This window comes from Lampetra planeri, chromosome 45 (assembly GCF_965212315.1).
Source record: "Lampetra planeri chromosome 45, kcLamPlan1.2.h2, whole genome shotgun sequence".
Classification (NCBI taxonomy): Eukaryota; Metazoa; Chordata; class Hyperoartia; order Petromyzontiformes; family Petromyzontidae; genus Lampetra; species Lampetra planeri.
The window spans coordinates 8,511,962-8,539,286 of record NC_136151.1 but is presented as its reverse complement, the minus strand read 5'-3'; the positions used below and the strand labels follow the sequence as shown (position 1 = coordinate 8,539,286).

Here is a 27,325-nt window from a genome sequence, read left to right as displayed (position 1 = left end):
TATCTGCCCGCTCGCTCACCCACCCATCCAATCACTCACCCATCCAATCACTCACCCACCCATCCGATCACTCACCCACCGAATTACTCACTCACCCACCCATTCACTCACCCACCCACTACCCACCCACTCACCCCCAATCATTCACTCATCCACCACTCACCCACCCACTCAATCACTCACCCACCCATCACACACTCACCCACCCACCCACTCACCCACCCACCCACCACCCACCCTCAACCCACCACCCACCCACTCACACCCACCCACACCACTCACCCACCCGCCAACCCACTCACCCACCCACTCACCCACCCACCCACCTAATCAATCAATCACTCACCCACTAACCCACCAACTCACCCACCAACTCACCCACCCACTCAATCAATCACTCACCCACCCAACCACTCACCCACCCAACCACTCAATCACCCAATCACTCACCCATTCACTCACCCACCCACCCACTCAATCAATCAATCAATCACTCACTCACCCACCCACTCACCCACCCACCCACCCACTCACCCACCCACCCACCCACTCACCCACTCACCCACCCATTCACCCAACCACTAACCCACCCACTCACCCACCTAATCAATCAATCAATCACTCACCCACCCACTAACCCACAAACTCACCCACCAACTCACCCACTAACTCACCCACCCACTCAATCAATCACTCACCCACCCACAAACTCACCCACCAACTCACCCACCAACTCACCCACCCACTCAATCAATCACTCACCCACCCAACCACTAACCCACCCAACCACTCAATCACCCAATCACTCACCCATTCACTCACCCATTCACCCACCCATTCACCCACCCACTCACCCACCCAACCACTCACTCACTCACCCACCCACCCACCCAACCATCACTCACCCAATCACTCACCCACCGACCCAATCACTCACCCATCAACCCATTCACCTACCCACCCAATAATTCACCCACCCCTACTACTAACTCACCCACCCACCCACTCAACCACCCACTCACCCACTCACTCACCCACCCACTCACCCACCACCCACCCACCAACTCACCCACCCACTCACCCACCCACTCACCCACCCACTCACCACCAACTCCACCCACCCACTCACCACCCACTCATCACCACTCACCCACCACTCACCCACCCACTCACCCACCCACTCACCCACATACCCACCCACTCACCCACCCACATACCCACCTACTCACCCACATACCCACCCAATCACCCACCCACTCACCCACATACCCACCCACTCACCCACATACCCCACCCACTCACCCACATACCCACCCACTCACCCACCCACTCCCCCACATACCCACCCACTAACCCACCCACTCACCCACATACCCACCCACTCCCCCACATACCCACCCACTCACCCACCCACTCACCCACATACCCACCCACTCACCCACCCACATACCCACTCACTCACCCACTCACCCACCCACCCACCCACTCACCCACCCACCCACCCACTCACCCACCCACTCACCCCACCCACCCACATACCCACCCACTCACCCACATACCCACTCACTCACTCACCCACCCACTCACCCACTCACTCACTCACCCACCCACCCACTCACCCACCCACCCACCCACTCACCCACCCACTCACCCACCCACCCACCCCACCATCACACAGACCCGACCTCCCTGCACGACAGCAGCAGTGACGGAGGATACAGCGGAGACTCGGTGGATATTACAGAAGAAGAGGAGGAGGAAGGTGGGGAGGAGGGGGCTGGGGGGGAGGGCTTCCGATTGGACGGTTTGGCGTCGTCCCCTCAAGCAGGGGGAGGAACGGACGGGGCCGGACGGCTCGACGGGTGATGATGAGGTGGAGACACGGGAGGGGGGCGTCTGAGTGGGTGGGTGAGTGAGTGGTTGGTGAGTGAGTGAGTGGGTGGGTGAGTGAGTGGGTGAGTGGATGGATGGGTGGGTGAGTGGGTGAGTGAGTGGATGAGTGGATGAGTGGATGGGTGGGTGAGTGGGTGGGTGGGTGGGTGAGTGGGTGGGTAGGTGGGTGAGTGGGTGGGTGAGTGAGTGGGTGGGTGGATGAGTGGGTGGGTGAGTGAGTTGGGTGGGTAGGTGAGTGAGTGAGTGGGTGGGTGAGTGGGTGAGTGGGTGGGTGAGTGGGTGGGTGAGTGGGTGGGTGAGTGAGTAGGTGAGTGCATGCATGGGTGGGTGAGTGGGTGGGTGGGTGAGTGGGTGGGTGAGTGAGTTGGGTGGGTAGGTGGGTGAGTGGGTGAGTGGGTGGGTGGGTGAGTGAGTGAGTTGGGTGGATGAGTGGATGGGTGGGTAAGTGGGTGAGTGGGTGGGTGAGTGGGTGGGTGAGTGAGTGAGTGGGTGAGTGGGTGAGTGGGTGGGTGAGTGGGTGGGTGGGTGAGTGGGTGGGTGAGGGAGTTGGGTGGGTGGGTGGGTGAGTGGGTGGGTGAGTTGGGTGGGTGAGTGAGTGGGTGAGTGAGTGGGTGGGTAGGTGAGTTGGTGAGTGGGTGGATGAGTGGATGGGTGGGTGAGTGAGTTGGGTGGTAGGTGGGTGGGTGGGTGGGTGAGTGAGTTGGGTGGGTAGGTAGGTGAGTGGGTGGGTGAGTGGGTGAGTTGGTGAGTGGGTGGATGAGTGGATGGGTGGGTGAGTGAGTTGGGTGGGTAGGTGGGTGAGTGGGTGAGTGGGTGGGTAAGTGGGTGGGTGGGTGAGTGGGTGGGTGAGGGAGTTGGGTGGGTAGGTGGGTGAGTGGGTGGGTGAGTGAGTTGAGTGGGTAGGTGGGTGGGTGAGTGGGTGGGTGGGTAAGTGGGTGAGTGGGTGGTTAAGTGGGTGAGTGGGTGGGTGGGTGAGTGGGTGGGTGGGTGGGTGAGTGGGTGGGTGAGTGGATGGGTGGGTGAGTGAGTGAGTTGGTGAGTGGGTGAGTGAGTGAGTGGGTGGGTGGTGAGTGAGTTGGGTGAGTGAGTGGGTGAGTGAGTGGGTGAGTGAGTGAGTGAGTTGGGTGGGTGGTGAGTGGGTGGTGAGTGAGTGGGTGAGGTGGGTGAGTGAGTGAGTGAGTGAGTGGGTGGGTTGGTGAGTGAGTTGGGTGGGTGGATGAGTGAATGAGTGGGTGAGTGAGTGGGTGAATGAGTGGATGAGTGACTGAGTGAGTGAGAGTGAGGGAGTGGATGGTCAGGTGCCTGCCACAAATGGATCATAGCGCTGAGCTTCCAGATGCTATATACACTACACTATATACCAGAGGTGTGGACTCGAGTCATGTGACTTGGACTCGAGTCAGACTCGAGTCATGAATTTGATGACTTGCGACTCGACTTGGACTTGCATAACAATGACTTTGTCCCACCTATGAGATGTGGACTCGAGTCATGTGACTTGGACTCGAGTCAGACTCGAGTCATGAATTTGATGACTTGCGACTCGACTTGGACTTGCATAACAATGACTTTGTCCCACCTATGAGATGTGGACTCGAGTCATGTGACTTGGACTCGAGTCAGACTCGAGTCATGAATTTGATGACTTGCGACTCGACTTGGACTTGCATAACAATGACTTTGTCCCACCTATGAGATGTGGACTCGAGTCATGTGACTTGGACTCGAGTCAGACTCGAGTCATGAATTTGATGACTTGCGACTCGACTTGGACTTGCATAACAATGACTTTGTCCCACCTATGAGATGTGGACTCGAGTCATGTGACTTGGACTCGAGTCAGACTCGAGTCATGAATTTGATGACTTGCGACTCGACTTGGACTTGCATAACAATGACTTTGTCCCACCTATGAGATGTGGACTCGAGTCATGTGACTTGGACTCGAGTCAGACTCGAGTCATGAATTTGATGACTTGCGACTCGACTTGGACTTGCATAACAATGACTTTGTCCCACCTCTGCTATATACTACACACTACACTACACACTACCTAAGGTCTTCGCTCATTTACCAGCTTCACATTCCCTATTGCCGTACGAATACTGGAGGAATTGGCCTTTGCGATTGATGCCCCCAGGGTCTGGAATGCTATTGCCAATAAACTGCAAATTGAATCATTACCTATGATGAGATCTTCACTCAAAACTGCTCTAGAGGAGTTGTACACCCCTAGCTGCCATTGCTATTCAGTGGCCTGAAATCAAATAAAAATGTTTCGCTCCGGATGACCGCTGCAAAGTATGATCTGTGTTTTGATTAAGCGTGCTGATCTTAAAGGTGCATTGAAAGATTTTGATACTCCGACTGATGCTCCTGCTGCTGTTGTGGAGTGACTCTTGCAGCCAGCTATGGCTGCATGGTTTGGTAGTACATGTTGTTCATGTCGTTTATTGTGAAAATTTGGTCACAGTTCCTATGATCACTGCTGTTTCATTGCTTTTATGGCTTTATTTTGGTGATTTCGAAAACGTTTTTTGGTTTTGCCCATGTTTGTTTGTTGTAGTACGGAGTTAGACTGATGGCCTTAATCTAAGTTGTCTTGTGGTTGTTGTTGTTGTTTGTTTGTGTTGTTGTAGTACAGAGTTAGACTGATGGCCTTAATCTAAGTTGTCCTGTGGTTGTTGTTGTTGTTGTTTTTTCCCACTGGGATTTTTGCACACAGCGTTGGTGTACGGTGATTTTTCTGCAATATTTTGCTGTCTTTCCCTGGATTTTCTGTTTGCACAAAGTCACATAGTCACTTTAATATGTTTTTTGTTCGTGTTTTCGATTTTTGTTTGTTGCGGTTGCACCCGATTCAATAGCCGAATGGCTCACAGGGCAATCTCCATATCTATAAAAGGCAAAGTTGTGATTATGTGTGTCTGTTCAAAATGTTTAGCGTACTTCCCGACATGCAACAAACTTGAAATTTGCCATGTGGGTACTGTACACCATGCACAAATTATAAAAAAAATACTATTTTTTTGGGGGGGGGAGCTCAATAACGCATTTATTTTTTGCACGGCAAGTGAGCTGTGACGTCACATCTGTCAGATCTGTCGGGGAGACCTGTTCTTCACCTGAGGACGGCTGCTTGCGTTGTGGCCGAAACGTCGTGAGAATTATTTGATTATGTTTTATTTGTATTATTTTATTATGTTTCATTTTTATTATTTTATTATGTTTTATTTTTATTATTTGATTATGTTTTATTTTTATTATTTTATTATTTCCATTCTACGTGATGACTTTACCGAAAGAACCAAGAAGATGAATCCCTGCTGTCACGAAAGCTTTAAATCGAAATTTAAATCGATGTTAGGTTGTTTATCGCCATCGTAAGATCGAAATATCGTAAGTCGGACCCCATCTTAACTCGGGGACTACCTGTAAATGAAACTGAACTGAAACCAATGTAATAATAAGATAACCCGTAAAAACAAAGTTTTTCACTATAAATCCTTTATATGCGTGGCGGCTAGAGTCCTCCCGTCCTCTGGCTTGAGATGGCTGCCACCTATGGGTCAGATGATTGCATTGCACCATTAAGCAAGTCTGTGTGCAAAATGTCAGCTCGATTGGATCACGGGAAGTGGGTTAAAAAACGACCGAAAGATTTGCACGGTCCTAAGCAAGCAAGCGAACTTAATATAAAGGATTTAAATACTCTTACGACGTCCAGCACTGCTTGGTAACATTATGTAGTCGCCGATAAATGTTTATATCCGAATAAATATCCGAATGTAAATATACAAACGCGTGGGTGTCCGTGTGTGAGCGAAACGTGAACCCCCCCCCCACACACCCCCTCTAATGGAACATCTGCGCCGGTTAGAAACATTCATGGCTGCCACTGCCTAGTGTATAGTGTAGTATATAATAGTGTAGTGTACAGTGTAGTGTATAGTGTAGTATATAGTAGTGTATAGTGTAGTGTATAGTATAGTGTATAGTGTAGTATATAGTGTAGTGTACAGTGTAGTGTATAGTGTATAGTAGTGTAGTGTGTAGTGTATAGTGTAGTATAAGGTAGTGTATAGTGTAGTATAAGGTAGTGTATAGTGTAGTGTATAGTGTAGTATATAATAGTGTATAGTGTAGTATATAATAGTGTATAGTGTACAGTGTAGTGTATAGTGTAGTATATAATAGTGTATAGTGTAGTGTATAGTGTAGTATATAATAGTATATAGTGTAGTATATAATAGTGTATAGTGTAGTGTATAGTGTAGTATATAATAGTGTATAGTGTAGTAGTGTAGTATATAATAGTGTATAGTGTAGTGTATAGTGTAGTGTATAGTGTAGTGTATAGTGTAGTATATAGTCGTGTATAGTGTAGTAGTGTAGTGTATAGTGTAGTATATAGTAGTGTATAGTGTAGTATTTCGATTTAAAGCTTTCGTCACTGCAGGGATTCATCTTCTTGGTTCTTTCGGTAAAGTCACGTAGAAGGGAAGTAATAAAATAATAAAAATAAAACATAATAAAAAAATTCTCACGACGTTTCGGCCACAACGCAAGCAACCTGAGGACGGCTGCTTGCGTTGCTTCTGTTTGGCCGCATAGACGGGCGAGACGGGCGTGGCACGGGCTGAGGAAGAGATGGAGTGGGTGAGTGAGTGGGTGAGTGGATGAGTGGATGAGTGAGTGGGTGGGTGAGTGAGTGGGTGGGTGAGTGAGTGAGTGGGTGAGTGAGTGGGTGAGTGAGTGAGTGGGTGAGTGAGTGAGTGAGTGGGTGGTTGGTGAGTGGGTGGGTGAGTGAGTGAGTGGGTGAGTGGGTTGGTGGGTGAGTGAGTGAGTGGGTTGGTGAGTGAGTGGGTGGTTGGTGAGTGGGTGGGTGAGTGAGTGGGTTAGTGAGTGAGTGAGTGGTTGGTAAGTGGGTGAGTGGGTGAGTGGGTGGTTGGCACAGGCTAGAGAAGAGATGGAGCTGATGCCGTACGGGAGGACGTGGAGCTGAGTGGACTTGCCGATGACCGGTACCAGCGGTGTCAAGATCGGCCTCCGTGGAGGAGGCTCGTGAAGGACGCTACTGCTGTTACTGGGCAGTGCCAGGCTAGGTGCACAGTAAGGCTACTGGGCAGTTGGAGGCAGTCGCTCTCCAGCAACAACAACGGAGGGCGGAGGAGCGATTCTCACAACAACGAGCGGAGCGCCGGGTGGCTAAAGCACAGCAAGTTGGCACAGGTGGTGCATCTACCGGTCATCTCAGTCAGTCGACCCGTGGCACCTGCTGGGTCTGTCCCGTGACCTCCTGCCAGCGGGCGTTTCAACACTTCACGTGGCCTCAAAGTGTACCTAGCCTCAAACGAGTACCTGGTGCTCAAGTTCAAGTTCATTGATTAGGTGTAGCCCTGTGAGCCATTCGGCTCTTGAATCGGGTGCAACCGCAACAAACAAAAAACAAAAACATGAACAAAAAACATCTTAAAGTGAATATGTGACTGAGTGCAAACAGAAAATCCAAGAAGAGACGGCAAAACATTGCAGAAAAAACACCGTACACCAACGCTGTGTGCAAAACTCCCAGTGGGATGCTAGTCAAGCAACAACAACAACCACAAGACAACTTAGATTAAGGCCATCAGTCTAACTCTGTACTACAACAACACAAACATGGCCAAACCAATACACTTTTTGAAATCACTAACAACCACTTGCCCCTACAGCCTGCTAGAGGCTGCCTGGGGGAGCTTTGTGCTACTGGCTACTACTAACAACCACTTGCCCCTACAGCCTGCTAGAGGCTACACGGGGGATCTTTGTCTTTGTGCTACTCCCTAACAGCACTTGCCTCTACAGCCCTGCTAGAGGCTGCCTGGGGGAACTTTGTCTTTGTTAGGTGCCACTACTCGCTACTAACAGCACTTGCCCCTACAGCCTGCTAGAGGCTACACGGGAGATCTTTGTCTTTGTTAGGTGCCACTACTCGCTACTAACAGCACTTGCCCCTACAGCCTGCTAGAGCCTGCCTGGGGGAGCTTTGTCTGTGTTAGGTGCTGCTACTCTCTGCTAACAGCACTTGCCCCTACAGCCCTGCTAGAGGCTGCCTGGGGGAGCTTTGTCTGTGGTAGGTGCCACTATTCGCTACTAACAGCACTTGCCCCTACATTATATGAGAGTCACCCTGGGGGAACTTTGTCTGTGTTAGGTGCTACTACGCGCCACAATTCACTGCACTTGCCACCACATCCATTCTGGAGGCTACCTGGGAGACCTTTGTCTGTGTCTGTATGTAACACTGCACTTGCCCCTACAGCCCTGCAGGAGGCTACCTGGGAGCATTTGTCTATGTCTGTATGTAACGCGCATGCGCACTGAGGCCTTCCCACAACCTCCCCCCACACACACACCCCCTACTCAAGATGGCGTCCGGAGACGCGGCCTAAACCGCTGAGGAGATTAATTTTTTAAACATTTTGTTAATTTTTTAAAGTTGTTTTTTCCTTGAAACAACCAACATACAAAAAACATACACTTTTAACTCGCTTTGATGGGCAACATCGCCGCCGCTTTCCGCGACCGCCTCGGCGGCGGTGGCGGCGGAGGCGGCTGCGAGTGTGGCCACAAGAGGAAAAGGCCCCGACGTCGGAGGCTCCGCGAGCCCGGGGGAGACCCCGAGTCGGACTCGTCGGAGGCGGAGGATGAGCCGCGGGGACCCCGCAGGTGACGCTAGCCGAGGCCGTAGGCTTCGGCCTAGTCTACGGGGAATTTTTTTTACTTATGAATATTTGTGTTAATAGTTTTTTAACGTAACTGTTTACGTATTTTTTTTTAGCGAGTGTGTTTCGCGGGTTGACGTGGGAGATAGTGCGTTTTGTGGGTCTCTGTGTGGTGAGTCTGTGGGTCTCTGTGTGGTGAGTCTGTGGGTCTCTGTGTGGTGAGTCTGTGGGTCTCTGTGTGGTGAGTCTGTGGGTCTCTGTGTGGTGAGTCTGTGGGTCTCTGTGTGGTGAGTCTGTGGGTCTCTGTGTGGTGAGTCTGTGGGTCTCTGTGTGGTGAGTCTGTGGGTCTCTGTGTGGTGAGTCTATTGGTCTCTGTGTGGTGAGTCTGTGGGTCTCTGTGTGGTGAGTCTATGGATCTCTGTGTGATGAGTCTATGGGTCTCTGTGTGATGAGTCTGTGGGTCTCTGTGTGGTGAATCTGTGGGTCTCTGTGTGGTGAATCTGTGGGTCTCTGTGTGGTGAGTCTGTGGGTATCTGTGTGGTGAGTCTGTGGGTATCTGTGTGGTGAGTCTGTGGGTCTCTGTGTGTTGAGTCTGTGGGTCTCTGTGTGATGAGTCTGTGGGTCTCTGTGTGGTGAGTCTATGGGTCTCTGTGTGATGAGTCTGTGGGTCTCTGTATGGTGGTGAGTCTGTGTGGTGAGTCTATGGGTCTCTGTGTGGTGAGTCTGTGGGTATCTGTGTGGTGAGTCTGTGGGTCTCTGTGTGGTGAGTCTATGGGTCTCTGTGTGATTAGTCTGTGGGTATCTGTGTGGTGAGTCTGTGGGTCTCTGTATGGTGGTGAGTCTGTGTGATGGGTCTATGGGTCTCTGTGTGGTGAGTCTGTGGGTATCTGTGTGGTGAGTCTGTGGGTATCTGTGGTGAGTCTGTGGGTCTCTGTGTGGTGAGTCTGTGGGTCTCTGTGTGATGAGTCTGTGGGTCTCGGTGTGGTGAGTCTATGGGTCTCTGTGTGATGAGTCTATGGTTCTCTGTGTGGTGAGTCTATGGGTCTCGGTGTGGTGAGTCTGTGGGTCTCGGTGTGGTGAGTCTATGGGTCTATGTGTGATGACTCTGGGTCTGTGTGTGATGAGTCTGTGGGTCTCTGTGTGGTGAGTCTACGGGTCTCTGTGTGATGAGTCTATGGGTCTCTGTGTGGTGAGTCTATGGGTCTTTGTGTGGTGAGTCTATGGGTCTGTGTGTGGTGAGTCTGTCGGTCTCTGTGTGATGACTCTATGGGTCTATGTGTGATGACTCTGGGTCTCTGTGTGATGAGTCTGTGGGTCTCTGTGTGGTGAGTCTGTGTATCTATGTGTGATGAGTCTGTGGGTCTCTGTTGAGTAGTGAGTCTGTGGGTCTCTGTGTGGTGAGTCTGTGGGTCTCTGTGTGGTGAGTCTGTGTGTCTCTGTGTGGTGAGTCTGTGGGTCTCTGTGTGGTGAGTCTGTGAGTCTCTGTGTGGTGAGTCTGTGAGTCTCTGTATGTGTATCTCTGTATATCTCTGTGTATCTCTCTGTTTTTCTCCGTGTATCTCTGTAGGTGTCTCTGTGTATGTATCTTTGTTTATCTGTCTGTATATCACTGTATGTATCTCTGTGCATCTCTCTGTATGTATATCTTGTGTGTATATATCTGTGTATGTATGTCTGTGTATATCTTGTGTGTATGTCTGTGTATGTATCTCTGTGTATATCTTGTGTGTATGTATCTGTGTATGTATGTATCTGTGTATGTATCTCTATGTATGTATATCTTGTGTGTATGTATGTCTGTGTATGTATCTCTATGTCTGTGTATGTATGTTTGTATGTATCTCTGTGTATATCCTGTGTATATGTATCTGTGTATGTATCTCTGTGTGTATGAATATATCTTTATGTATGTATATCTTGTGTGTATGTATCTGTGTGTGTATGTATCTGTGTATGTATCTATCTGTATATATATCTTGTGTGTATGTATCTGTGTATGTATCTCTGTGTGTATGGATATATCTTTATGTATGTATATCTTGTGTGTATGTATCTGTGTGTGTACGTATCTGTGTATGTATCTCTGTGTATATCTTGTGTGTGTATCTGTATGTATGTATCTGTGTATGTATCTCTGTGTGTATGGATATATCTTTATGTATGTATATCTTGTGTGTATGTATCTGTGTGTGTATGTATCTGTGTATGTATGTCTGTGTATGTATCTCTATGTCTGTGTATGTACAGGAAGAGGTCCCGCTGTACCTCAGTGTACATATACAAGACTCTCTTCCTCCACGGGGAGAACAGCGACATCAAGATCACGGCGCTGGGACAAACGTGGAACCTGCACAAGATTTACCTGTGCCAGGTGAACGATGTGTGTGTGTCTGTGTGTGTCTGTGTGTGTCAGTGTGTGTCCGTGTCACAGACATACAGTGTGTGTGTCTGTGTGTGTCAGAGTGTGTCAGTGTGTGTCAGAGTGTGTCTGTGTCACAGACACACTCTGACACAGACATACAGTGTGTGTCTGTGTGTATGTCTGTGTGTGTGTCTGTGTCTTTGTGTCTATATGTGTGTGTGTCTGTGTCTTTGTGTCTATATGTGTGTGTGTCTGTGTGTGTGTCTGTGTGTGTCAGTGTGTGTCTGTGTCACAGACACACACTGACACAGACATACAGTGTGTGTCTTTGTGTATGTCTGTGTGTGTCTGTGGCTTTGTATCTATATGTGTGTGTTTGTGTGTGTCAGAGTGTGTCTGTGTGTGTCAGTGTGTGTCTGTGTCACAGACACACTCTGACACAGACATACAGTGTGTGTCTGTGTGTATGTCTGTGTGTGTGTCTGTGTCTTTGTGTCTATATGTGTGTGTGTCTGTGTGTGTCTGTGTGTGTCAGTGTGTGTCTGTGTGTGTCTGTGTGTGTCTGTGTGTGTCTGTGTGTGTCTGCGGTAGTGTAGCGGTTAGCGCGCTGCGCTATGAACCTAGCGACCCAGGATCTATTCCCGCTCACGGCCAACACCAGTGACGATTATCTGAACCGGTCCTGGGCCTCCCCTAGGTCGACTCAGCCTGCAATGAGTACCTGGTGTGGTGTGTAAACATCGCCACTGGGGAGACAAAGGCGGTCGGGCGTGGTGCTGGCCACCCACCCCCTCGTGTGCCGTGCCGGCCTTCATAGGTGCTCGCTAACAGCACTTGCTCCTACAGTCTGTTAAGGCTACACGGGGGATCTTTGTTTATCTTTTGTGTCACAGACACACTCTGACACAGACATACAGTGTATGTCTGTGTGTATGTCTGTGTGTGTGTCTGTGTCTTTGTGTCTATATGTGTGTGTGTCTGTGTGTGTGTCTGTGAGTGTCAGTGCACTATACACTGCAGCATACACTACACCACTACACACTACACTAACACAACGTTTGTATGCTTTACGCGATCTAAATTACCCCCCCCCCCCAAAAAAAAAACCCCTGTATTGTGGACCAAGTTTAAGTTCATTTATTAGGTATAGCCCTGTGAGTCATTAGGCTCTTGAATCGGGTGCAACCGCAACAAACAAAAAACAAAAACATGAACAAAAAACATCTTATAGTGAATATGTGACTGAGTGCAAACAGAAAATCCAAGAAGAGAAAGCAAAATATTGCAGAAAAAGCACCGTACACCAACGCTGTGTGCAAAAATCCCAGTGGGATGCAAGTCAAACAACAACAACAACAACCAACTTAGATTAAGGCCATCAGTCTAACTCTGTACTACAACAACACAAACATGGCTAAACCAATACACTTTTCGAAATCACCAAAATAAAGCCATGAAAGCAATGAAAAAGCAATCATAGGAACTGTGACGGAATTTTCACAATAAATGGCATAAACAACATGTACTACCAAAACCTTGCAGCCATAGCTGGCTGCATGAGCCAGCACCACGCCCGGCCGCCTTTGTCTCCCCAGTGCTAGCGATGTTTACTACACACCGCACTGCATATTATTTTGATGATTTCGAAAAGTGTATTGGTTTGGCCATGTTTGTGTTGTTGTAGTACAGAGTTAGACTGATGGCCTTAATCTAAGTTGTCTTGTGGTTGTGGTTGTTGTTGGTTGTTTGTTGTAGTACAGAGTTAGACTGATGGCCTTAATCTAAGTTGTCTTGTGGTTGTTGTTTGTTTGTGTTGTTGTAGTACAGAGTTAGACTGATGGCCTTAATCTAAGTTGTCTTGTGGTTGTTGGAGTATTATCATTTTTCAATGCACCTTTAAGATCAGCACACTAGATCTAAACACAGGTGGTCATACTTTGTAGCGATCATCCGGAGCAAAACATTTTATTTCAGGCCATTGAATAGCACTGGCAGCTAGGGGTGTACAACTCCTCTAGAGCAGTTTTGAGTGAAGATCTCATAGCTAGTGACCAAATGGGAGCTTAGTTAGGTGGTTTTTAACATCTTGACGCGTTTTGTTGCCGGAATGTTGCGTAGCAAAGGGGTGCTGCTAATGCTACGCTGTGTGTGGTGGTGGTGGTGGTGGTGGGGCTCTTTGTGTCTGCGCGCTGCAGTCTCCGTACTTCGGCAGCATGTTCAGCGGCTCTTGGAAAGAGTCAAGCGCAGAGGAGGTGACCCTACAGATCCCGGACGCGGCCATCGATGTGGAAGGTGGGAGGCTCGCTGACTCGCTCGCTCGACACGGAGACACCCGTAGACTCACTCAGCACTGAGACACCCATAGACTCAACGCTGAGACCCATAGACTCAACACTGAGACACCCATAGGCTCAGCTCTTTGCCAGGTGCTACTCACAGCACTTGCCCCTGCAGCCCTGTTAAAGGCTACCCGGTGGACCTTTGTCTGTGTGCGCACAGCGCTCCAGACGGCGTTTGGGTCTCTGTACCGGGACGATGTCGTCATCCAGACGGAGCGAGCCGTGCCGCTGCTAGCCGTGGCAAGTCTACTGCAGCTGGTGAGATATACACATAGATACAGATACATACATACAGATACATATACACACATACAGATACACACAGACATACACACACATACACATTTACACACAGATACACACAGACATACACACACACACATACACACACATACATATACACACACACTCGCATACACACAGATACACACACATGCACACACATACGCAAACATACATATGCATATATACACATACACAGAATCAAACACATACATATACATACACGCACATACATATACTCAGATACACACAGGTCCTGGATGTGTGCGTGTCTGTGTGTGTATCTGTGTGTGTGTATCTGTGTGTTTTGTGTCTGTGTGTGTATCTGTGTGTTTTGTGTCTGTGTGTGTATCTGTGTATCTGAGTGTGTCTGTATCTGTGTGTGTGTATCTGTGTGTGTATCTGTGTGTGTGTATATCTTTGTGTATGTATCTGTGTATGTATCTGTGCGTGTGTATGTGTTTGTATCTGTCTGTGTGTGTGTCTGTATCTGTCTGTGTGTGTGTGTGTATCTGTGTGTTTTGTGTCTGTGTGTGTATCTGTGTATCTGAGTGTATCTGTATCTGTGTGTGTGTGTATCTGCGTGTGTATATCTGTGTGTGTATAGCTGTGTGTGTGTGTAGCGGTTAGCGCACTGCACTACGAACCTGGTGACCCGGATTGGATTGCCGCTCACGGCAAACACCAGTGACGATGATCTGAACTGGCCCTGGGCCTCCCCTAGGTCGACTCAGCCTCAAAAGTACCTGGTGCGGTGTGTAAACATTGCCACTAGGGAGACAAAGGCGGCCGGGCGTGGTGCTGGCCACCCACCCCCTCGTGTGCCGTGCCGGCCTTAATAGGTGCTCCCTAACAGCACTTGCCCCTATAGTCTGTTATGGCTATATGGGGATCTTTGTATTTGTGTGTGTATCTGTGTGGGAGGCTGATCGATGCCCGGGTGCGGTCAAGGGATGGCTCCCTATTGCTCAACCACGTTATGTATGCCGATGATCTGGTAATTGCTGCTCACTCAGAGGAGGAGTTGGAGACGCTGCTGCTGAGACTGGAGCGTGCCACTAAGAGGTGGGGCCTTACCATCAGCCCCACCAAAACTAAGCACCTGCCTGGGTATTTTGTACCATCGGACACTCCACCCCCACAACTCCCAATTGGTGATATGGCAGTTGTGGAGAGAGTGGAGAGTTTCCCATACCTGGGCAGTGTGCTCATGACCGGCTCTGGTTTGACAGCAGAGGTCTCACTCCGAATCAGTCGAGCGGCAATATCTTTTCATCGGTTGCGTAACGCTGTGTGGAAGCTACCTAGTCTGTCGCTCCGCACGAAGCTACAGGTCTTCTCGGCCACGGTCATTCCCTCCCTTCTCTACGCTTGCGAAACGTGGACCCCCCTAATGGAACATCTTCGCCGGTTAAAAACACTTAGGCTGGCCTGCCTACGATCCATCCTGGGTTTAACCAGGCTGAATTGTGTAAGGAGCTCACAAATCCTTCAAAGATCTGGGCAAAGTCCCATCAGTGAGCTCCTCCGGCAGGCAAGGCTGCATTGGCTGGGTCATGTCGCCCGCATACCCACCCACCGCATGCCTAAACAGCTTTTGTTTGGCCGGATCGAGGGGGCTAAACGGGCGCGGCACGGGCTGGAGAAGAGATGGAGTGATGTGGTACAGGAGGACGTGGAGCTGAGTGGACTTGCCGATGACTGGTACCAGCGGTGTCAAGATCGGCCTCAGTGGAGGAGGCTCGTGAAGGACGCTACTGGGCAGTTGGAGGCAGTCGCCCTCCAACAACAACGGAGGGCGGAGGAGCGACGCTCACAACAACGAGCGGAGCGCCGGGTGGCTAAAGCACAGCAAGTTGGTACAGTAGGGGGCACAGGTGGTGCATCAGTCAGTCATCTCGGTCATCTCGGTCAGTCGACCCGTGGCACCTGCTGGGTCTGCCCCGTGACCTCCTGCCAGCGGGCGTTCGACACTTCACGTGGCCTCAAGGTGCACATGGCCTGGCACAAGCGTCGTGGTGACGTCACCGCCACTTAGTGGCGAATGGCGGTTGTTGTGTTGTTGTTGTGTGTCTGTGTGTCTGTGTGTGTGTATCTGTGTGTGTGGTTGTGTGTATCTGTGTGTGTATCTGTGTGTGACTGTGAGTGTGTCTGTGTGTGTGTGTGTATGTGTGTGTGAGGTGGGGCCTTACCATCAGCCCCACCAAAACTAAGCACCTGCCTGGGTATTTTGTACCATCGGGCACTCCACCCCCACAACTCCCAATCGGTGATGGGGCAGTTGTGGAGAGAGTGGAGAGTTTCCCATACCTGGGCAGTGTGCTAATGACCGGCTCCAGTTTATCAGCAGAGGTCTCACTCCGAATCAGTCGAGCGGCAATATCTTTTCATCGGTTGCGTGACGCTGTGTGGAAGCTACCTGGTCTGTCGCTCCGCACGAAGCTTCAGGTCTTCTCGGCCACGGTCATTCCCTCCCTTCTCTACGCTTGCGAAACGTGGACCCCCCTAGTGGAGCATCTTCGCCGGTTGGAAACATTTAGGCTAGCCTGCCTACGATCCATCCTGGGTTTAACCAGGCTGGATTGTGTGAGGAGCTCACAAGTCCTTGAAAGATCTGGGCAAAGTCCCATCAGTGAGCTCCTCCGGCAGGCAAGGCTGCGTTGGCTGGGTCATGTAGCCCGCATGCCCAGCCACCGCATGCCTAAACAGCTTTTGTTCGGCCGGATCGAGGGGGCTAAACGGGCGCGGCACGGGCTAGAGAAGAGATGGAGTGATGTGGTACAGGAGGACGTGGAGCTGAGTGGACTTGCCGATGACTGGTACCAGCGGTGTCAAGATCGGCCTCAGTGGAGGAGGCTCGTGAAGGACGCTACTGGGCAGTTGGAGGCAGTCGCCCTCCAACAACAACGGAGGGCGGAGGAGCGACGCTCACAACAACGAGCGGAGCGCCGGGTGGCTAAAGCACAGCAAGTTGGCACAGTAGGGGGCACAGGTGGTGCATCAGCCAGTCATCTCGGTCATCTCGGTCAGTCGACCCGTGGCACCTGCTGGGTCTGCCCCGTGACCTCCTGCCAGCGGGCGTTCGACACTTCACGTGGCCTCAGGGTGCACATGGCCTGGCACAAGCGTCGTGGTGACGTCACCGCCACTTAGTGGCGAATGGCGGTTGTTGTTGTTGTTGTGTGTGTGTATCTGTGTAGGAGGGTTTGATGCAGCGCTGTGTAGAGGCTATGCAGGACTGTGTGTGTATCTGTGTCTGTGTGTGTGTGTCTGTGTGTGTGTCTGTGTGTGTGTCTGTGTGTGTCTGTGTGTGTGTCTGTGTGTGTGTCTGTGTGTGTGTCTGTGTGTGTGTAGGAGGGTTTGATGCAGCGCTGTGTGGAGGCCATGCAGGACTGTGTGTGTATCTGTGTGTGTGTCTGTGTGTCTGTGTGTGTGTCTGTGTGTGTGTCTGTGTGTGTCTGTGTGTGTGTCTGTGTGTGTGTGTAGGAGGGTTTGATGCAGCGCTGTGTGGAGGCCATGCAGGACTGTGTGTGTATCTGTGTGTGTGTCTGTGTGTGTGTGTCTGTGTGTGTGTCTGTGTGTGTCTGTGTGTGTGTATCTGTGTGTGTGTCTGTGTGTGTGTGTAGGAGGGTTTGATGCAGCGCTGTGTGGAGGCCATGCAGGACTGCCTCTCCAGCCGCTTGGTCTGCAGATTTCACCAAGCGTCACTCACCTATGGGCAGAGCGTGCTCGCCAACTCGTAAGAGATGCACACGTACACACGTACACACACATACACACGTACACACACACATACACACACGTACACACACACAGACACACAGACACACACACGTACACACACGTACACACATACAGACACACACGTACACACACGTACACACACGTACACACACAGACACACACAGACACACACACAGACACACACACAGACACACACACAGACACACAACAACAACAACCGCCATTCGCCACTAAGTGGCGGTGACGTCACCACGACGCTTGTGCCAGGCCATGTGCACCCTGAGGCCACGTGAAGTGTCGAACACCCGCTGGCAGGAGGTCACGGGGCAGACCCAGGTGCCACGGGTCGACTGACCGAGATGACCGAGATGACTGGCTGATGCACCACCTGTGCCCCCTACTGTGCCAACTTGCTGTGCTTTAGCCACCCGGCGCTCCGCTCGTTGTTGTGAGCGTCGCTCCTCCGCCCTCCGTTGTTGTTGGAGGGCGACTGCCTCCAACTGCCCAGTAGCGTCCTTCACGAGCCTCCTCCACAGAGGCCGATCTTGACACCGCTGGTACCAGTCATCGGCAAGTCCACTCAGCTCCACGTCCTCCTGTACCACATCACTCCATCTCTTCTCTAGCCCGTGCCGCGCCCGTTTAGCCCCCTCGATCCGGCCGAACAAAATCTGTTTAGGCATGCGGTGGCTGGGCATGCGGGCTACATGACCCAGCCAACGCAGCCTTGCCTGCCGGAGGAGCTCACCGATGGGACTTTGCCCAGATCTTTCAAGGATTTGTGAGCTCCTCACAGAATCCAGCCTGCAGGTTAAACCCAGGATGGATCATAGGCAGGCCAGCCTAAATGTTTCCAACCGGCGAAGATGTTCCACACACAGACACACAACAACAACACAACAACCGCCATTCGCCACTAAGTGGCGGTAACGTCACCACGACTCTTGTGCCAGGCCAAGTGCACCTTGAGGCTACCACGTGAAGTGTCGAACGCCCGCTGGCAGGAGGTCACGGGGCAGACCCAGCAGGTGCCACGGGTCGACTGACTGAGATGACCGAGATGACTGGCTGATGCACCACCTGTGCCCCCTACAGACACACACACACACACATACAGACACACACACACACAGACACACAGACTCACACACACAGACAAACAGATTCACACACACAGACACACAGACTCACACACACAGACTCACACACACAGACACACAGACTCACACACACAGACACACACACAGACTCACACACACAGACACAGACACACAGACATACACACACAGACACACACACAGACACACACATACACGTACACACGTACACACGTACACACATACATACAGACACACATACAGAACACACATACAGAACACACATACATGCACATACAAGTACATACGTGAGCTCACTGGTACTGTGTGGTACTGTGTGGTACTGCGTGGTGTACTGTGTGGTGTACTGTGTGGTGTACTGTGTGGTGTACTGTGTGGTGTACTGTGTGGTGCACTGTGTGGTGTGCTGCGTGGTGTACTGTGTGGTGTACTGTGTGGTGTGCTGCGTGGTGTACTGTGTGGTGTACTGTGTGGTGTACTGTGTGGTACTGCGTGGTACTGTGTGGTGTACTGTGTGGTGTACTGTGTGGTGTACTGTGTGGTGTGCTGCGTGGTGTACTGTGTGGTGTACTGTGTGGTGTACTGTGTGGTACTGCGTGGTACTGTGTGGTGTACTGTGTGGTGTACTGTGTGGTACTGCGTGGTGTACTGTGTGTACTGTGTGGTGTACTGTGTGGTACTGCGTGGTACTGTGTGATGTACTGTGTGGTGTACTGTGTGGTGTGCTGTGTGGTGTACTGTGTGTACTGTGTGATGTACTGTGTGATGTACTGTGTGGTGTACTGTGTGGTGTGCCGTGTGGTGTACCGTGTGGTGTACCGTGTGGTGTACCGTGTGGTGTACCGTGTGGTGTACCGTGTGGTGTACTGCGTGTGCAGGTGTCTGTCTTGGCTGCACCACAACTTGATGACTCAGCCAAGCGCAGAGCTACTCAAGGAGATCAGGTACCCCTGGGTGCACCTAGCCTGGCACAGCCGAGTGCACCTAGCCTGGTACCCCTGGGTGCACCTAGCCTGGCACAGCAGCAGTCAACCCATGGCACCTGCTGGGTCTGTCCCGTGACCTCCTCATGCACCTAGCCTGGCACAGCTGAGTGCACCTAGCCTGGCACAGTAGCAGAACAACCCATGGCACCTGCTGGGTCTGTCCCGTGACCTCCTCATGCACCTAGCCTGGCACAGCTGAGTGCACCTAGCCTAGCACAGCAGCAGTCAAACCAACACTTCACGTGCTGTTATTAGTGTAATGTCTCTCTCTATCTGTCTCTCTGTCTGTGTGTCTGTGTCTCTCTGTCTCTGTATGTGCATCTCTCTGTGTCTCTCTGTGTCTCCATTTCCCTCTCTGTATATGTGTGCGTGTGTCTCTCTCTGTCTGTATCTCTGTCTGTGTGTCTGTGTCTCTCTGTCTCTGTATGTGCATCTCTCTGTGTCTCTGTCTCTCTCTCTCTCTGTGTCTCTCTGTGTCTCTCTGTGTCTCCATTTCCCTCTCTATATATGTGTGTGTGTCTCTCTCTCTCTCTCTCTGTGTCTTTGTCTATGTGTCTCTGTGTTTCTCTGTCTCTGTAATGTGCATCTCTCTGTCTCTCTCTGTCTCTGTCTCTCTCTGTAATGTGTATCTCTCTTTTCTCTGTGTGTGTGTGTGTCTCTCTGTCTCTCTCTGTCTCTCTGTCCGTGTCTCTCTATGTCTCTGTCTCACTTTCTGTCTCTCTGTCTCTCTCTGTCTCTCTGTCCGTGTTTCTCTGTCTGTCTCTCTCTCTGTCTCTCTGTCCGTGTCTCTCTGTCTGTCTCTCTGTCTATCTGTCCGTGTTTCTCTGTGTCTCTCTCTGTGTCAGTGTGGACCTAATGGACCTGGTGGTCTCCTCCTCGGAGCTCTTCGTAATGCAGGTCGAGATGGACATCTACAGCCTGCTCAAGAAGGTGACTACACTATACACTACTCACCCCACTATACACTACACTATACACTACACTATACACTACACTATACACTACACTATACACTACACTATACACTACACTATACACTACACTATACACTACACTATACACTACACACTATACACTACACTATACACTACATTATATACTATACTATACACTACACTATACACTACACTATACACTACACTATACACTACACTATACACTACACACTATACTACACACTACACTACACTATACACTATACTACACACTACACTATACACTACACTATACACTACACTATACACTACACACTATACTACACACTACACTATACACTATACTACACACTACACTATACACTACACTATACACTACACTATACACTACACTATACACTACACACTATACACTACACACTATACACTACACTATACACTACACTATACACTACACTATACACTACATTATATACTATACTATACACTACACTATACACTACACTATACACTACACTATACACTACACTATACACTACACTATACACTACACACTATACTACACACTACACTACACTATACACTATACTACACACTACACTATACACTACACTATACACTACACTATACACTACACTATACACTACACTATACACTACACACTATACTACACACTACACTATACACTACACTACACACTACACTATACACTACACTATACACTACACTATACACTACACACTATACGGTGGGTGTAGCGGTTAGCGCTACGCTGCGCTACGAACCCGGCGACCCGGGTTCGATTCCCGCTCACGGCCAACACCAGTGACGATTATCTGAACCGGTCCCGGGCCTCCCCTAAGTCGACTCAGCCTCAAATGAGTACCTGGTGAGGTGTGTAAACATCGCCACTGGGGAGACAAAGGCGGTCGGGCGTGGTGCTGGCCACCCACCCCCTCGTGTGCCGTGCCGGCCTTCATAGGTGCTCGCTAACAGCACTTGCCCCTACAGTATGTTAAGGCTACACGGGGGATCTTTGTCTTTATATGTGTATCTGTGTGTGGTTGTCTGTGTGTCTATCTGTGTGTGTGTGTCTATGTGTATGTGTCTATGTGTGTATATACGTGTGGCTATCTGTGTGTGTCTATGTGTGTGTGTCTATTTGTATGTGTATCTCTATGTGTCTATCTGCGTGTGTCTCTGTGTCTATCTGCGTGTCTATCTATCTGTATGTGTCTATCTGCGTGTGTCTCTGTGTCTATCTGTGTGTCTATCTATCTGTATGTGTCTATCTGCGTGTGTCTCTGTGTCTGTCTGTGTGTCTATCTATCTGTATGTGTCTATCTGCGTGTGTCTCTGTGTCTATCTGCGTGTCTATCTATCTGTATGTGTCTATCTGTGTGTGTCTCTGTGTCTATCTGCGTGTGTCTCTGTGTCTATCTGCGTGTCTATCTATCTGTATGTGTCTATCTGCGTGTGTCTCTGTGTCTATCTGTGTGTCTATCTATCTGTATGTGTCTTATCTGCGTGTGTCTCTGTGTCTATCTGCGTGTCTATCTATCTGTATGTGTCTATCTGCGTGTGTCTCTGTGTCTATCTGTGTGTATATCTATCTGTATGTGTCTATCTGCGTGTGTCTCTGTGTCTATCTGCGTGTCTATCTATCTGTATGTGTCTATCTGCGTGTGTCTCTGTGTCTATCTGCGTGTCTATCTATCTGTATGTGTCTATCTGCGTGTGTCTCTGTGTCTATCTGTGTGTCTATCTATCTGTATGTGTCTATCTGCGTGTGTCTCTGTGTCTATCTGCGTGTCTATCTATCTGTATGTGTCTATCTGCGTGTGTCTCTGTGTCTGTCTGCGTGTCTATCTATCTGTATGTGTCTATCTGCGTGTGTCTCTGTGTCTATCTGTGTGTCTATCTATCTGTATGTGTCTCTCTGCGTGTGTCTCTGTGTCTGTCTGTGTGTCTATCTATCTGTATGTGTCTATCTGCGTGTGTCTCTGTGTCTATCTGTGTGTCTATCTATCTGTATGTGTCTATCTGCGTGTGTCTCTGTGTCTATCTGTGTGTCTATCTATCTGTATGTGTCTATCTGCGTGTGTCTCTGTGTCTATCTGTGTGTCTATCTATCTGTATGTGTCTATCTGTGTGTGTCTCTGTGTCTATCTGCGTGTCTATCTATCTGTATGTGTCTATTTGTGTGTGTCTCTGTGTCTATCTGCGTGTGTCTCTGTGTCTATCTGCGTGTCTATCTATCTGTATGTGTCTATCTGCGTGTGTCTCTGTGTCTATCTGCGTGTCTATCTATCTGTATGTGTCTATCTGCGTGTGTCTCTGTGTCTATCTGCGTGTCTATCTATCTGTATGTGTCTATCTGCGTGTGTCTTTGTGTCTATCTGCGTGTCTATCTATCTGTATGTGTCTCTCTGCGTGTGTCTCTGTGTCTGTCTGTGTGTCTATCTATCTGTATGTGTCTATCTGCGTGTGTCTCTGTGTCTGTCTGTGTGTCTATCTATCTGTATGTGTCTATCTGCGTGTGTCTATCTGTGTGTCTATCTATCTGTATGTGTCTATCTGCGTGTGTCTCTGTGTCTGTCTGTGTGTCTATCTATCTGTATGTGTCTATCTGCGTGTGTCTCTGTGTCTATCTGTGTGTCTATCTGTATGTGTCTATCTGCGTGTGTCTCTGTGTCTATCTGTGTGTCTATCTGTATGTGTCTATCTGCGTGTGTCTCTGTGTCTATCTGCGTGTGTCTCTCAGTGGCTCTTCCTGCAGGTGTTCCCCGCCTGGGAGGGTTCTCTGAAGGAGCTGGCGACAGACACGGACGCCTGGCTCAAGGCGCAGAGGGAGGACGGTGAGGGAGGGAGGGGTATTAGTGTAGTGTGTAGTGTAGTGTGTAGTGTAGTGTGTAGTGTAGTGTATAGTGTGTAGTGTAGTGTGTAGTGTAGTGTGTAGTGTAGTGTATAGTGTGTAGTGTAGTGTGTAGTGTAGTGTGTAGTGTGTAGTGTAGTGTGTAGTGTAGTGTATTGTGTAGTGTAGTGTATAGTGTAGTGTATAGTGTAGTGTATAGTAGTGTAGTGTATAGTGTAGTGTGTAGTGTAGTGTATAGTGTAGTGTTATTTGTGTAGTGTATAGTGTAGTGTATAGTGTAGTGTGTAGTGTGTAGTGTAGTGTGTAGTGTAGTGTATAGAGTAGTGTAGTGTGTAGTGTAGTGTATAGTGTAGTGTAGTGTGTAGTGTAGTGTGTAGTGTAGTGTGTAGTGTAGTGTATAGTGTAGTGTATAGTGTAGTGTATTGTGTAGTGTAGTGTATAGTGTAGTGTATAGTGTAGTGTATAGTAGTGTAGTGTATAGTGTAGTGTGTAGTGTAGTGTATAGTGTAGTGTAGTGTATAGTGTAGTGTTATTTGTGTAGTGTATAGTGTAGTGTATAGTGTAGTGTGTAGTGTAGTGTATAGTGTAGTGTATAGTAGTGTAGTGTGTAGTGTAGTGTATAGTGTATAGTGTAGTGTATAGTGTAGTGTATAGTAGTGTAGTGTATAGTGTAGTGTAGTGTATAGTGTAGTGTATAGTGTAGTGTATAGTAGTGTAGTGTATAGTGTAGTGTGTAGTGTAGTGTATAGTGTAGTGTAGTGTATAGTGTAGTGTTATTTGTGTAGTGTATAGTGTAGTGTGTAGTGTATAGTAGTGTAGTGTATAGTGTAGTGTGTAGTGTAGTGTATAGTGTAGTGTATAGTAGTATAGTGTAGTGTATAGTGTAGTGTATAGTGTAGTGTATAGTGTAGTGTGTAGTGTGTAGTGTAGTGTGTAGTATAGTGTATAGTGTAGTGTATAGTGTAGTGTGTAGTGTAGTGTATAGTGTAGTGTGTAGTGTATAGTGTAGTGTATAGTGTAGTGTGTAGTGTAGTGTGTAGTGTAGTGTGTAGTGTAGTGTATAGTGTATAGTGTAGTGTGTAGTGTAGTGTATAGTGTAGTGTGTAGTGTAGTGTGTAGTGTAGTGTATAGTGTAGTGTATAGTGTAGTGTGTAGTGTAGTGTATAGTGTAGTGTGTAGTGTAGTGTATAGTGTAGTGTGTAGTGTAGTGTATAGTGTAGAGTGTAGTGTATAGTGTAGTGTGTAGTGTAGTGTGTAGTGTAGTGTATAGTGTAGTGTATAGTGTAGTGTGTAGTGTAGTGTATAGTGTAGTGTGTAGTGTAGTGTATAGTGTAGTGTATAGTGTAGTGTATAGTGTATAGTGTAGTGTGTAGTGTAGTGTATAGTGTAGTGTGTAGTGTAGTGTGTAGTGTAGTGTGTAGTATAGTGTAGTGTATAGTAGTGTAGTGTATAGTGTAGTGTATAGTGTAGTGTGTAGTGTGTAGTGTAGTGTGTAGTGTAGTGTGTAGTGTAGTGTGGTGTGTAGTGTGTAGTGTAGTGTATAGTGTAGTGTGTAGTGTATAGTGTAGTGTATAGTAGTGTAGTGTATAGTGTAGTGTAGTGTATAGTGTAGTGTATAGTGTAGTGTATAGTGTAGTGTGTAGTGTGTAGTGTATAGTGTAGTGTGTAGTGTAGTGTATAGTGTAGTGTATAGTGTAGTGTGTAGTGTATAGTGTAGTGTATAGTGTATAGTGTAGTGTGTAGTGTAGTGTGTAGTGTATAGTGTAGTGTGTAGTGTAGTGTGTAGTGTATAGTGTAGTGTGTAGTGTATAGTGTAGTGTGTAGTGTAGTGTATAGTGTAGTGTGTAGTGTAGTGTATAGTGTAGTGTAGTGTATAGTGTAGTGTAGTGTATAGTAGTGTAGTGTATAGTGTAGTTTATTAAAACACCGAGAGATGGAACGCTCTTACCCTCCCTCCGTTACCCGACGTTAGGAAGCCGCCATGCAATCTCACCTCCTCCTCGTCGTCCAGACATTGAGAAACTCTTCAGTTTTAGAGCTGCTGCTGCTGCTGCTGCTTGTTGTTGTTTGTTTGTCCTTCCCTGCCCGCCCGACACCTCCGGTTAGCTTACGTACGGTGGTCCACGCGCACACGTACGTACACACACGTACGTGTACGTACACACGCACGTGTGTACGTACACACACGTACGTACACACACGTACGTACACACGTACGTGTGTGTACGTACACACACGTACGTACACACACGTACGTACACACACGTACGTACACACACGTACGTACACACGTACGTACACACGTGCGTAGCACACGTACGTGTACGTGTGTACGTACGCACGTACGTACACACGTACACGTACGTGTGTACGTACGTAACACACGTAGCACACGCACGTAGCACACGTACGCACGTACACACGTACGGGCAAACACACACACGTACGTACAGACACACGGTGTTATTAGTGTAGTGTATAGTAGTGGGGTGGTGGTGGTGGTGGTTGTTGGGGTGGTGGTGGTTGTTGGGGTGGTGGTGGTTGTTGTGGTTGTTGTGGTGGTGATGGTGGTTGTTGTGGTTGTGGTGGTGGTTGTTGTGATGGTTGTTGTGGTTGTTGTGATGGTGGTGGTGGTTGTTGTGGTTGTGGTGGTGGTTGTTGTGATGGTTGTTGTGGTTGTTGTGGTGGTGGTGGTGGTTGTTAGTGATGGTGGTTGTGGTTGTTGTGGTTGTGGTGGTGGTTGTTGTGATGGTTGTTGTGGTTGTTGTTAGTGATGGTGGTGGTTGTTGTGGTTGTGTTGGTGGTTGTTGTGGTTGTGGTGGTTGTTGTTGTGATGGTTGTTGTGGTTGTTGTGGTGGTGATGGTGGTGGTTGTTGTGGTTGTGGTGGTTGTTGTGGTTGTGGTGGTGGTTGTTGGGGTGATAGTGGTTGTTGTGGTTGTTGTGGTGGTTGTTGTGGTTGTGGTGGTGGTTGTTGGGGTGATGGTGGTTGTTGTGATGGTGGTGGTGGTTGTTGTGGTGGTGGTTGTTGGGGTGATGGTGGTGATGGTGGTTGTTGTGGTGGTGGTGGTGGTGATGGTGGTGATAGTGGTTGTTGTGGTGATTGTTGTGGTTGTTGTTGTGATGGTTGTTGTGGTGATTATTGTTGTGGTGGTGGTGGTTGTCAGGTCTCTCCACCACTGGCTGGGTGCTGGACAGTGCGTGTGTGCGTGTGCACGCACTGTGGTGATGGTGGTGGTGGTGGTTGTTGTGGTTGTGGTGGTGGTTGTGTTGGTGATGATGGTGGTTGTTGTGATGGTGGTGGTTGTTGTGGTTGTTGTGGTTGTTGTCAGGTCTCTCCACCACTGGCTGGGTGCTGGACAGTGCGTGTGTGCGTGTGCACTCACACACGCACTGTGGTGGTGATGGTGGTTGTTGTGATTGTTGTGGTTGTTGTCAGGTCTCTCCACCACTGGCTGGGTGCTGGACAGTGCGTGTGTGCGTGTGCACTCACACACGCACTGTGGTGGTGATGGTGGTTGTTGTGGTTGTTGTGGTTGTTGTTAGGTCCCTCTGCGTCTGGCTGGGTGCTGGACAGTGCGTGTGTGCGTGTGCACTCACAACCATTCCGGAGCGTTCGACTGCAGCACGTCCTGAACGACCTGGCGTCTAGTGGCATCGTGGAGAGAGACAGACTTGTACCGCACGGTGAGACACACGCAGATAGACACACACAGATAGACACATACAGATAGACACACACAGAGAGACACAGAGACACACACACAGACACATACAGATAGACACAGAGACATGTACTGAACGACCTGGCGTCTAGCGGCATCGTGGAGAGAGACAGACTTGTACCGCATGGTGAGACACACACAGAGACACATACACATAGACACACACAGATAGACACAGAGACACACACAGAGACGCGTCTTGAACGACCTGGCGTCTAGCGGCATCGTGGAGAGAGACAGACTTGTACCACACAGTGAGACACACACAGATAGACACAGAGACACACACAGATAGACACACACAGATAGACACACACAGATAGACACACACAGATAGACACAGAGACACACACAGATAGA

At 49.2% G+C, this 27,325-nt stretch overlaps 1 protein-coding gene across 2 annotated transcripts in view; it reads left to right on the top strand.

Moving 5' to 3' along the window:
• Nucleotides 1-8,267: 8,267 nt before the first annotated feature.
• GMCL1 (germ cell-less 1, spermatogenesis associated) overlaps nucleotides 8,268-27,325 on the top strand; it is a 29,481-nt gene continuing 10,423 nt past the window's right edge. The window contains exons 1-9 of one of the 2 annotated variants that reach the window (XM_078614863.1): nucleotides 8,268-8,605; nucleotides 10,849-10,972; nucleotides 13,159-13,255; nucleotides 13,463-13,560; nucleotides 17,211-17,323; nucleotides 19,325-19,390; nucleotides 20,278-20,362; nucleotides 23,132-23,225; nucleotides 26,787-26,927. In XM_078614863.1, coding sequence (XP_078470989.1) covers nucleotides 8,433-8,605; nucleotides 10,849-10,972; nucleotides 13,159-13,255; nucleotides 13,463-13,560; nucleotides 17,211-17,323; nucleotides 19,325-19,390; nucleotides 20,278-20,362; nucleotides 23,132-23,225; nucleotides 26,787-26,927 — 991 coding nt within the window. In that variant the 5' untranslated portion in view covers nucleotides 8,268-8,432. The remainder of the gene's footprint in view (nucleotides 8,606-10,848; nucleotides 10,973-13,158; nucleotides 13,256-13,462; nucleotides 13,561-17,210; nucleotides 17,324-19,324; nucleotides 19,391-20,277; nucleotides 20,363-23,131; nucleotides 23,226-26,786; nucleotides 26,928-27,325) is intronic. The other variant, XM_078614864.1, reaches the window with a different exon arrangement.